General features: G+C 44.5%; 1 protein-coding gene across 2 annotated transcripts; it reads right to left on the bottom strand.

Moving 5' to 3' along the window:
- Positions 1-513: 513 nt before the first annotated feature.
- Positions 514-10,960, bottom strand: LOC140587499 (NLR family member X1-like). 2 transcript variants are annotated; one of them, XM_072708764.1, is made up of 8 exons: positions 10,656-10,960; positions 10,483-10,546; positions 10,046-10,164; positions 6,836-7,446; positions 5,195-6,627; positions 4,875-4,961; positions 3,537-3,797; positions 514-3,338 (listed from the first exon to the last, which is right to left on the bottom strand). In XM_072708764.1, the coding sequence occupies exons 1-8, from the start codon at positions 10,753-10,755 to the stop codon at positions 3,011-3,013; spliced, it is 3,003 nt and encodes a 1,000-aa protein (XP_072564865.1). In that variant the 5' UTR covers positions 10,756-10,960; the 3' UTR covers positions 514-3,010. The 2 variants fall into 2 exon arrangements, with proteins under 2 accessions (XP_072564865.1, XP_072564866.1); XM_072708765.1 differs by lacking the exon at positions 4,875-4,961 and having other exon boundaries at positions 10,656-10,958.
- Positions 10,961-12,521: the final 1,561 nt, after the last annotated feature.

Here is a 12,521-nt window from a genome sequence, read left to right as displayed (position 1 = left end):
ATGTTAGAAAGTAAGACAAGCACAAGTGTTCTAATTGGCTACTGTGCATCCTTTACCAGAACAATGGAGGGGTGGGATTTAGCCACAGGTAAGATGTCAGCTTTCATCAGAAGAGAATCTGCAGATGAGACCCTGCAGTGTCTTAGTTACTAAAGTATCCAGGCAATTCACTGGTGTATAGAAAGGAACAAGCCAAACTGCAAAATGGACAGTGATCTGCAGACTACATTTAGTATAGTATCATCTACACACTACCCTAAGCTCATCAAATACAGCAGGCTACTACCTTAGCAAAGATCAGACAAATAGTTTGACTCACCAGGTGAGTATTGACAGAAAGCAGCAAAACCACTTTTGTAGACTGGGGCCTAAAAATTGAGGTAAAGGCAGAAAAGGCAGAGTAAACCAACTAATTATAGTGTTCATCCCCGATCCCTGAAGCGTCAAGGATTCCAGTAAAAGTTAAAACTGGCACCATGACTTGCAGTATTTGTGTTCAACAAGACAGTGGGAGCTGGACAACAGTTTTTATTAACATACAAAATCAAGACAAACCTCACGGAAATCAATCTGAGCTCCAGAATCCCAAGATCTAGTGTGACCTCCTGCAACTGCTATTGTCCAGTGTTTTATCAGTCACCTGATTTTCAAAACAGTCACAGATATAATCAAATCAGTCAAAAAGATTTTCCTGAATCATTATGCTCTGGGTTTGGGCATGTCTAGATGATGTTCAGTACGGGTCTGGATCAGGTTCTGGTTGGACTGGAAGACAACAGAAAATGACCTAAGCAGAATCATGTTGAACAGGCCTGTTCATCATCTGTATGTCCTTTCCATTATTCTTGTGGCCAACAAGGAGAGTAACAACCTGAACACTGAATTGCCCTTGAACTTTAAGGACACAAAAGTAACATGGTCCTGTTTAACCTTGCTCTCTGAAGACTTTAATCCAAGAGTACTAAAACTGATCCATCACACCAATGAGCATTTGAATGTCATAAAACAGAAATATATCACACAAAATTGTTCCACAGCTCTATCCCCTATACCGCTTTAAAAGAAAATAAAAAAACAACCTTGTGGAGCAGAGCTATAAAAAACTTATATTAATCATTCAAAATAAAAAGGCAAAACATATTACAGCTATTCCTGTGACATTCAGGTTCAATTGACCAGGAAAAAAGTGTCTCCCTAAATGCATTCAAGTTAAAACAAAGCACCATTGTGAGAGCACAGACAGCCTGAAGCACAAAGTAACAAAAGAAACATTACTCCTCAATTAAATAATCAAAAAATTACCCAAAACTCAGTTGTACTAAAAATTCAAGTCAAGTCAAATCTATTTAGTCAGCTGTATCTGTATTTTATGAACTACTTATCTTGATTTTTTTGCTCAATCCTAGGATAAAACATTTCTACCTTAACTGCCTTAATGCCACACCACCTAATTAATATCTTTATTACTGAGGCTACTGTATGTAAACAGTTTGGGAGGGGTGTGGCTCATAAGGTCACTGCCTGAGATCAGAAAATTGCCAGTTCAAATCCCGTGCATGGCAGAGTAGCTGTCTCTCTGTTGGGCACTTGAGCAGGACCCTAAGCTCCACCCAAGGGGATGAATGGCTGACTCCATCAGAAAAGTAAGACATGCATACCTGTTCTCACATGTGCAAATAAAGCTTAATTTCAATGGCAGGTTCCTTTTTATCAGAAGAAACATCAAGAAGGCACATAAATGTCAGTGATGGCATGTCCACGGGCAGCTGGCTGCTTCATCCTAGGGGCCGTCTGCGCAGATGTGGGTTTAGGCTGAGAATATCTTCTGTGCAGATGTGGGGTTAGGCTGAGAATATCTTCTGTGCAGATGTGGGGTTAGTCTGAGAATATCTTCTGTGCAGATGTGGGGTTAAGCTGAGAATATCTTCTGCGCAGATGTGGGGTTAGGCTGAGAATATCATCTGCACAGATGTGGGGAGCTTCTGAAGCACAAGCAGGCAGGATGCCAATCAGCCGCACCCAAAAGGCACGGGCTGAGAATATCATCCGCAAATCCATGCATCTTTCCCGCTTGAGGAATGATGTCATGTCAAAGGGCAGCACTTGTTCATTATTTAACTCATATTTTTTTGTCATAGTTAATTGTTATATTATGGTTTAATAAGGGCTGGTTTATACTTCATGTTTGCAACGTGTGCGCTCACTTGTGCTGCTTCTATGTAAGCAGTGTTGCTGCTCGTACTTGTACAAGTTAACTTTAATTCTCCAGATTGACATAATGTCCACAAGGGGGCAGTGCAACAAATTATTATTGTTAATTCTGCAATATTGCTCCAGGATTCTCTATATTGTTCCCGCTCTGCCACATGATATTGCTGCTCCGCTCGGCCACATATCACTTCACTACCTCATGTTGAATGTTGTATTATATACTGTTAGATATATGTTGTTAGATATCTCATAGTACTTAGTATTTTGTGTCATATAGTATTTCGTGTGATTTTTTGCGATATTACAATACTCATAGACCAGAAAAGGAGTTCAGAATAAGGTTCTCACAAACCTGCCTGTGTGTGGCTTAAACAGCAAAGATGGTTATGATTGGCTCCAAGAGCAGCGGTAAACAAGCTATTTTTTAAAAAACATGCACTGGATAATCTTCCAGCCACTTATTCTTAATAAATAAATAAATCAGATGCTACTTTAATACTTTAAACTAAACTAACTGTACCATACATATAGGCCTGTAACAGAAGTTGACCATACTGCCCAAGATTTTAATTGGTACTGCATGTTACGTACAAGTAGCTACACAAATGACACAAGAATGACCGCAAGAAACGTGTGGCAGCCATGGTGCACAAGCGTATGTGTTGCACATGTTGAGTATACACCAGCCCTTTATACCATAAACTAGGCTGTGTTCTTACAACATTCTTACAATCACTCCCCTGGGCGCCTAAGAGGAACCAGGCCTCTCAGTTTGTCTTTTTTCTTTTCCTGTTTCCCTTTAGGGGGTACTGTCATCCAAAGTGTGCAGGCACTCCCTCACTTCCTTTTCCACACGACGGAAGTGGTACTTCTTCAGGAAATTGCGCTGCTGGCGCTGGCTGGACTCCAGGTCCCTGAGAAAGTCCAGAAGCTGCTCACGGACACGACCGCGGTCCCAGGATGTGGCGTTCTGGCGGATGATGCTGAGGATACGCGGCCAGGCATCAGATAAGTCCACACCCTCTGTCACGGAGGTCAGGACCTTGGGCCGACGAGTGGCGCCAGCGTCACTGCCATTCACATACAGGGACTGCTTCCCCATCTCACTCAGCTGGTTCAGGTACAGGCTAGAAGGATACCCCACAGACAGAGAGAGAACGAGAGTGAAGAGATGGAGGAGTGACAGAGAGGAGAGAGAGAGATGGAGGAGTGAGAGAGAAGAGAGAGACAGATGGAGGAGTGACAGTGAGGAGAGAGAGATAAATCAGTAAATCAGTGAACTGGGGTATCTTAGTGGGACTTGAGGGGTTGGGGCTGTTACTCACTGCACGGTATGCACTGTTGGGTGCTTCTGGCATGCCGCCACCAGCTTCAGTGCGGCGCTGTCCCCAATGTCGTTGTAGGCCACGTTGAGCTCCTCTAGGCCTCTGGGGCTCGTCATGTCACTTAGGTGCACTGCAAGCTGCCTGGCTGCACTGTCATCTAGGCCTGTGTGCATGAGGTCCAGCCTTTTCAGTGAGTGGTTCCCCTGCAGACCCTCCAGCAGGTGCTGGGCTCCCGACTCCAGCAGGGGGTTGTTACACAGCCTGACGTGTCACACACACACACACACACGGAAATGTGTTGAGTTTCCAAGGTGTGATTATGTTACAATTATCTTAATTCAATTAAATGAAAGAGTTTGTCATACATCCACTAAAGAGACTGCTAGACTAAACAATGATCATACACAACTTAAACATACAGTAAATACAAAATGAAGTGCTTAAAGCAGAGTATACTAAAACAGTAAGGTGCAATGTAAACTGCAAATACTGCAAATATTGCAAGGGAGCAAGTATGAGCCAGTGGCAGCTTATAATGCAACAGACAGAAGTATGTGCAAATCAGCAGACTGTTCTCTACAGAAGTCTATATACACCATTGTCAATGGTGGGTGAGTGAGTGAGTGTTTAGTGCAAACTCAGTACCTCATTAGTTTGAGGTAAGGTTGCCATATACTTCAAATGACATCTGACAAAACTGTCAGAGAGCAATCGGTCATATACTTAAAATGACACCACCACCTTGTTCATTCTATGTCATACCACAATTCTTGAGGGCTCAGAATGTTTTCGATGAAGCGGACCCTTATACGTATTGTAGTGAATGTGTGAGTCATTTTAGTAAAGGAGAAGACAGCGCTTTTAAAATGGAAGTGATTATCAGCCACTCACGGTTACACGCCAACAGAACACATGCATTCCGCGGCATATATTGCACAGCTAAGACATTTACTATTAACAGAAATACACATGATGATTTACACAATTTAAAGTGCAGTGCAGTGCAAAGCAAGCCGGTAACTGCATAGTCAGTCCTGCTGCCCAACCCTGCAGCATCACATTTATGTCAGCCAATCAAGGCCAGTGGGCGGGATCCGCACAAACGGAAAAGTTTGCGGACCCTGCACAAGCAGTGCGCAGAAACAGTGATCACCGCATACGATATTGTATTGCCAATGCGACTGATTCCATCAATTTCTTCTGAAGTATAGGGCCAGTTGTGGATTGTGTCAAAAGAATCGGGGGCACAGAGGGGAGGGGCTGATGGCCTGCAGGAAGAATGTGTTCTGTGTCTAAACCTGTCAGTCAAACCAAGGTCAAGACAGACTTGCTTCTTACTGTAGGAATCTAATAGCGCAGTTTGGATCAAGAAGCAGATCCTTCAGAATAACACAGGACTCTGGATCCAGGCTGTTAAACTGAAGACTAGAGATAAACGCAATATACACAAGCATACAAATGTCAGGCACAGGATATCAGACACAGAGCATAAATACAAACATCAGCTCAGTCTTGGCTTGGCTGTACTTTCCCATGTTGAACTTCTGCCATGCCTGGGGTTATCCTCTGTGGTGTCACAGAGACTGGGAATATTCTATACTACAAATTCATACAATCCATACTTGTTTTACCAGAAACTGTAAGAGAAGGCCCCTCACTTCAGATGATGAGTGCAGTAGAAGGCTGATCTCAGCATCTCCAGCATCTCGGACCTGAGATGGCAGGAGGACAGGTTCAGCTCATCCAGAAGGAGCCTTCGGGGGCTGCAGGTCAGCACCCAGCTCAAGATAAAGCATTTGATGGGTGTCATGCGAATGGTGGAGAGGTTGATGGTCTTGAGGGAGCTCAGGACCTGGCTGGTAAGGCGTGGGTTCTGGAACTCATAGAGGAACAGCAGAAGGTCCATAAGCTCAGTGGGTGGCAGATTCTTTTGGCCGTGCTGAGCTAGCCGGCGGGTGAGGCCATGCGTGATCTGTGCCACAGCCGTGCTGGTGATGTGACAGCCTAACTGCTCCAGCAGTGCTCGGTTTCCATAGTGCAGAAGACCTCCCATGAAGATGGGATAGAGCTCAAAGGACTTCATATCCAGCTCTTGCCTCGGCTGTGGACCCTGCACGCCCAACAGGCTCTGCTCCACCTGGTCCAGCACATCCTCATTGAAGCTATCCTCCGAGCGGAACATCTCGGCTGCCATGGTTCGGGCAATGCGGCCTTTGGTCATGTTGAGCACGCGCTCATACAGATTGGGTGCCAGCCGGAGTAGGTTGAAGACAGCGAAGATTCTGAGGGGGATGAACTTAGAAAGGATGTTCCCCAGGCTTTGCAGATCCTCCCCAGCCTGTCCCAGAGCCATGGACATGTCTCGGCTGAACCTCTCCAGAGCTGACTTGTTCTCTCCCAGCACCATGTAGAGGGCAGCAAGATACTCCTGCATAGTAGGTATGGCGAATACATATCGCTGTTTGGTCACATCCCCAGCCTCCAGCAATTTGGTGTTCTCCACACAGGGCACCAGAAAGAAGTCCAGCACGTCATTGCGGAACACGGACAACTGCTGCAGTTCCTCGTCCGTTTTAGTCTTGCCACCCACCCATTGCTCCAGCTCCTCCTCGGTGAAGCGCGTCCGTCTTTTGGTGACACCATCAAAAGCCAGCTTCCCCACCGTCTGCACCACATATCGCATCAGGGAGCTCTGCTCGATGGCACTGCTGCTGCCCTCGTTCACCTCCAGCACCTCCCCACCGAAGTTGAGCCGGAGAAAACTGGTGAAGATGCCTGTGAGTGTGCGGATGGGTGCCTGGGTGTCCGTGAAATGCAGAAAATGCAGGGTGGCGCAGGTGAGCCAGCAGTAGGACGGCAAGTAGCAGGCAAAGGCTAACTGGCTCTCCTTCTGCAGGTTGAGATAGAGCAGCTCGATCAGTGACTCGGCCTGTGGATTGAGCTTCTCTGTGGCCTGCTGGAGAAGCCGGCTGGTGAAGTAGGAACGCTGGCTCTCTGGGTCATTGAAACCACAGATCTGCATGTAGCGGCTCACATACTTCTTGGGGATATGCTCCACCGCGGATAGTCTGGTGGTGACCAGTATGGTAGCCTGGAAAACATTTATCAAACCATATAACCTGAAAGTAGCCATATACTATTCCTTGCATACAACAGACAGTGGTTTGCCCTCATAAAAAGAAACAGCTGGTCACACCAAGCAATGGAAGTCACACACCACAGAGCATAAACAGATGCATTTTGACTCTCCATGCCAAACCAAGAGCAGTTAGGTTATATACAGAGTTAAGAAGGCCTACCTCAGGCAAGAGGTACTTTCTCAGAAGGTTGACCATGAGGGTCCCCGTGGGAAGTGCCTCATTAGGGTCACTGCAGAGCTCAGTGGAGGCGATGCGGAAGTTCAGCCTCATCCTCTCCATGCCATTGAAGATGAAGAGGACATCCTGAGCTTGCTGAGCCTCACCACTGAGGAAGGGAGTCCGGCGCAGGTGCAGATACTTACGGCCTACCAGGTCACGCAGGGAGGTGGGATTCTTCGACTGGGAGAGATCCTCACAAGAGAAAGGCACCAGCAGCTTGAACTGGGAGAGGGCGGTACCAGCACACCAGTCCAACACCAGCTTGCGCACCACTGTGCTTTTCCCTGTTCCTACAGCCCCATAAAGCATAATGTTCATCCCTCGCTCACTGGGGTGCCCTGGTGGGCGATCAAAGAGCTGCTCCACACTCAGCGAGGGGTGGTGGGGGATCTGCGATCTCTCGATGCCCCTGCTCTCCGCTGGCTTTCTCTCCAGGATCAGTGGATCTATGTGCATAGTCTCTGGGGTGAAGTACCCGCCAAATTGCTTCTCCTCCTGGGGCAAATGGCTGAACCACAGCTTCAGCCTCTGCTTGTGTATCTCAATGGGGTCTGTGAGAGACAATAAGCTTATTAGCTAAGGGGGTCGATTCTCCCATGTGCTTAAGTCCAAAGAGTGCGTAGCTGCACCTTTGTTTTTTAACTTAAGCATATTCTCCCTTCAACTTAAGTCTGGGCTTTATGCTCACTTGGGCTAGATATGCATTTTGAGTAGAGAAACACTAAAATATGGGCATCGCATGTAAATGACCCTTACGTGGATGGAGCCTTACATGGATGGAGTCTCGTGCAGATGGAGGGATATTATTAGCCAACCTTTAACATTACTATTTCAGAATAGGCCAATCAGTTTAACTTGCATAACTGAAAAGGTAATGGAAGCTATAATCCAAGTGAAAATGATAGATTACCTGGATTCAAATAACATTCTGAGGGATAGCCAACATGGATTTAGGAGAGGTAGGTCCTGTTTAACTAATCTACTCTAAATTGATCACAAAAAGGCCTGCGACGTGATCTACTTAGATTTCCAGAAGGCCTTTGATGTCCCCCACAAATGGCTCTTGCTTAAGCTCAATGCTGCAGGGATTTTAGGAACTGTAGCAGCTTGGATTGAAAACTGGTTAACAGACAGGAAGCAGCGAGTAGTTATTAGAGGCACAATGTCGCAGTGGGCCTGCGTTCATAGTGGGGCACCGCAGGGTTCAATTTTAGGACAATTATTGTTCCTAATTTACATTAATGATATTGACACCAGTACATACAGTAAACTGGTTAAATTTGTAGATGACTCCAAGGTGGGTGGTGTAGCAGATACTAAACTAGCAGAACAAAGGCTACAACGGGATTTGGATTTAATTAGCGACTGGGCTGATACCTGGAAGATAAAATGTAACATAGATAAATGTAAGGTAATCCATGCAGGGAGCAGAAATATAAAGTACAGATATTTTATGGGTTCCACTGAAATAAAGGTAACTAATTATGATAAAGACCTCGGTGTGTATGTTGATGTTTCCATGTCCCACTCTCGTCAGTATGCGAATTCAATTAAAAAGGCTGATAGGATGTTGGGTTACATCTCTAGGTGTGTGGAGTTTAAGTCAAGGAAGGTGATGCTACGATCATACAATTCCTTAGTAAGACCCCACCTAGAATATTGTGTGCAGGTTTGGTCACCATACCTTAAAAAAGATATTGCTGCCTTTGAAAAGGTTCAACGTAGGGCTACAAGAATGATTCCTGGTCTTAGAGGAATGTGTTATGAGGAGAGGTTAGCTGAGCTGAATCTGTTCAGCCTCACACAAAGCAGATTAAAGAGGGACATGATCCAGGTATATAAGATTGCAACAGGTCTCCATGCTGTTCAGACAAATGGCTACTTTAATATTAGTTTAAATACTAGAACTCGTGGCCATAGGTGGAAATTAGCGAGAGAGCATTTTAAACTGAATTTGACAAAACACTTCTTTACACAGCGTGTAGTTAGAGTATGGAATAGTCTTCCTGCTAGTGTAGCGCAAGCTAAAACCTTGGGTTCCTTTAAATCAGAACTAGATAAGATTTTAACAATTCTGAGCTATTAGTTAAGTTCTCCCCAAACGAGCTTGATGGGCTGAATAGCCTCCTCTCATTTGTAAATTTCTCATGTTCTTATGACTCTTACACGGATGGAATATTATGTTGATGGACTCTTACGCGGATGGACCCTTATGTCACAACCCTCTACATGGCCAAATGCAATGCTGTAGTGGTCAGAAAGCCAAAAATGTAACCTAATGAAACTTTTTACATTTATTATACATTTAGAAGTAAATGCTACAATCAAAAATTCACATGAATAATTCATGTAATTACATAAGAATTATACAGAAATTAAATAATCACACAGTATAAAGTATAGGCTAAATTAGTTGATTTAAAAAAAGTAAAAAATAAGTTCAAAGGAAGCAGCATGTCCTCGCAATCCCGGTGGTGATCCAGGATGGTGATCAGCTGATCCAGGATGGTGATCAGCTGATAACTCAGCTGATCTCTTCACCCAAAAATGACAACTGTGTCAGGTTCATGCTCGCAAGGACACTTGCGTCGCGCCCAGTGCCGCTTTGCACCTGATGTAAAATAGGGTCCTAAGTATCTCAGGGTCATCTTCGCTAGTGAGGGAAGAAGCAGGTGGGAGTTCAACAGGCTGATCAGTACAGAATTGGCAGTAATGCAGGCGCTGTGCCATTCTCTTGTGGTAAAGAGAATGCTGAGCCGGAAGATGAAGCTCTGAATTTACTGGTCGTTCTACGTTCCTACCCTCACCTATGGTCACAATCTTGGAGTAGTGACCGAAAGAATGAGATTGAGGATACAATAAAAATAAACTTCAGAAAATCGTTTTAAATCGGTGCAGAATTAGCTGCAGTTCAACTGCTCGTTAAGAAAACCTCATTAATATATGGCTCTGCAACAGTAAAATGTCACTGGATTTTATGCATTAATGATTATAAGGCATTTCCGTCAATGTAATATTCTGGGATGTTCAGCCAAACCACGTTAGACGTGGGTATGAATCTTCAGATATTTACAATATTTGTTTTAATATCTGCAATATTTATATGATTACACAGTTGTCTTTTTAGCTAGAAGAACCCGTCCTGCTTACCTGCAGCAACACTGGCACTGAAACACAGAGCCCTGAGTACAGGTACGGGCCCAGAGGCTGAGGACAGAAGGGGCTCCCTCATCTGTGGCCTCCACAGTGCCATGCCCGGACTCTGATGCCTGTGTCACAAAATTCAACAGATCGTATCACCACTCACATGGCAACGACAGTCAAGAAACCAATCTGAGACCTGCAGATCGCCTCAAATTTGCCATAAAACAAATGGCTTCACTGACAGCCCAACCAAAGAAAAAGGTCAGCCCAGCCTACTGTAGATGCTCCTTTCAATATGAACATCTACTAAACCACCACATGAGAAGAGGTGAGTGTTCCATACTGTCTCCTACTGCAGACATCCAGACTGCAAAGCCTGTTTCGTGTTACAAGGTTGGAAGACAGCTATGAAAGTGCAGATGAGAAAATCAACCTGGGCTTACCAGTGTGGCTCTAAGGGCCAGGTTCTCTTCATGTCCATACTTGAGAAATGCCTCTGTTTCAAATCTGAAAAATAAAACAGTCTCAGTCAAGGTCAATTTTAAAGATCAATTCATGGCATTAGAATCCATTTCAGCAGCTGAAAACTAAAGCCAGAAGAGCTGTCAGGTCTTACCCTTCCATGAGGTGAAGATTGTTTGGTAAGAAGTAGCTCGCTGTTTCCATCGCATTCTCCTCCAGCTGTACACACCTGCACATCTCCTACATAGCCACATCACGCCAATCCAGCTACGAACCTTTACATGAAGACACAATATAAATCAAGGTTCACTGTGACTCAGATCCATTTTAGATGTGCAGAGTATACCTCCATGAAGGGAGACACCCTGAAAGGCACAAGTTCCCGATAATTCAACACATCGGAACACACATCAGCTCCCTGCTAAGTGTAATGTCAGAGCTCCAGTGTGCCCAGCAGAAAAGAACAACGCTGCACCTTTGGAGGCCAAGAAGGGAGCCCAACTCCTGCTCATTCACACTTAAAATGCTTACAGTCCAGGGGGCGGAAAGGGTTTAATAGACTGGAATTAGCACTTCCTTCACTAAACTGTACATAGAAAAAATAAGGTAAAACAATAGCCAGCTTTAAAGATTATGGTTGCAGTCATGAGAGGGAGGTCCTTCCATGCCATCCTCAACCCAAATGGACACAGCAGCCTGCCCCAGATTCTCCTCCCCACCCCAACAGGAGCGCAACGGGGAAAAAATAGATCCTCTAACCCACATGATCTCTGGTGAACCCTCTGACACTAATTCTGGGTGAAGCAGCAGCTGGATTACACTGCTATTCCAAGCCAGACCCACTGACCCGGAATGGTGCTGTGACGTTCCACACTTTTCATAGCCCCTCCTCTTCTTCCATAACTCTGCAGGCCTGGGCCACCTCCCACCCCCCAGCCCCCACACAAGTAATTACCTGACAGATTTATGAGAAGGAGATTTCAGCTACTTCCCTCAAGGGCATTGGTGCAAAACAGATCAGTGGAAATTACAGGATACAGAATACACCATTTAGAAAACAATTAACTACCTAGCATTACAGGACATGGTAGCTGTCAGAGCTGGCTGTATCTCCGTCGTGAAACATACATATTGTCACAGGTCACCAAGACGAACCTGGTAGCAGAAAACTTGAGAAAGTTGTTGAAATGTCTGGCAACTGGTTTCAGTTCTGCAACTGAATCATTAAGAGCTGGGTGTCATGACCTTACAGTACCACGTAAATGCAAAGCTGATGATTTAAGACAGCATCATAGTGTCCCACACAACAAAATCCCACATACTGAAGAATAAAAACATTACTTGGAAACCTATTGCGTGTTAACACCTGACCACTAAGACTATTACTAGTCCTGCAATTACTTCTGCATGTTCCAGGCCAGACTTCCAGATAATTCCAGACTATTGTTAACTGAAACAAAACGGTGACATGTCACCTCCCACTAGCTATTTACTGCAGATAAATGAATGGTTTACCAAGTAATGAAACTGGACAGCAGCACCTTGGCAGGGGGGTAGTCTGTGTAACCGGCTGAACATCTTTAACAGATTAATTGTTGTGTTTCTCAACTAAAATCCTGATCACTTCTCTCCTTGTACAGCTGGTAGGTAGCATGAATCATCACACATTTACAATACCATTATGAATGTTGTAATACATTTTACACTCCAAGTTTGCTTTAGAATTCCTTTTCTGCTGAATGCGATGCTCGTGTATGAAAACAGCCACCATCATGTTACACTGCTTGCAATATTTATGAGACCAATATTTCATACTTTAAGCAGGGAAGATATGCTTTCCTTAATTTTGAACTGGCTTGTCAAACAAACACGAAAAAGGCAAAGTTATAACTCACAATAATTATTCTTACTGAAATTAGTATAAACACCCACATGTATAAAATCTAGCATCAATATCAATCTGATTGAATAAATACAACGTCAGTTACAAGAAACATATAAGAATTAAACCTGAAATAAG

The sequence above is a fragment of the Paramormyrops kingsleyae genome, unplaced genomic scaffold, assembly GCF_048594095.1.
Source record: "Paramormyrops kingsleyae isolate MSU_618 unplaced genomic scaffold, PKINGS_0.4 ups294, whole genome shotgun sequence".
Lineage (NCBI taxonomy): Eukaryota > Metazoa > Chordata > Actinopteri > Osteoglossiformes > Mormyridae > Paramormyrops > Paramormyrops kingsleyae.
This window is presented reverse-complemented; position numbering and strand designations above follow the sequence as displayed.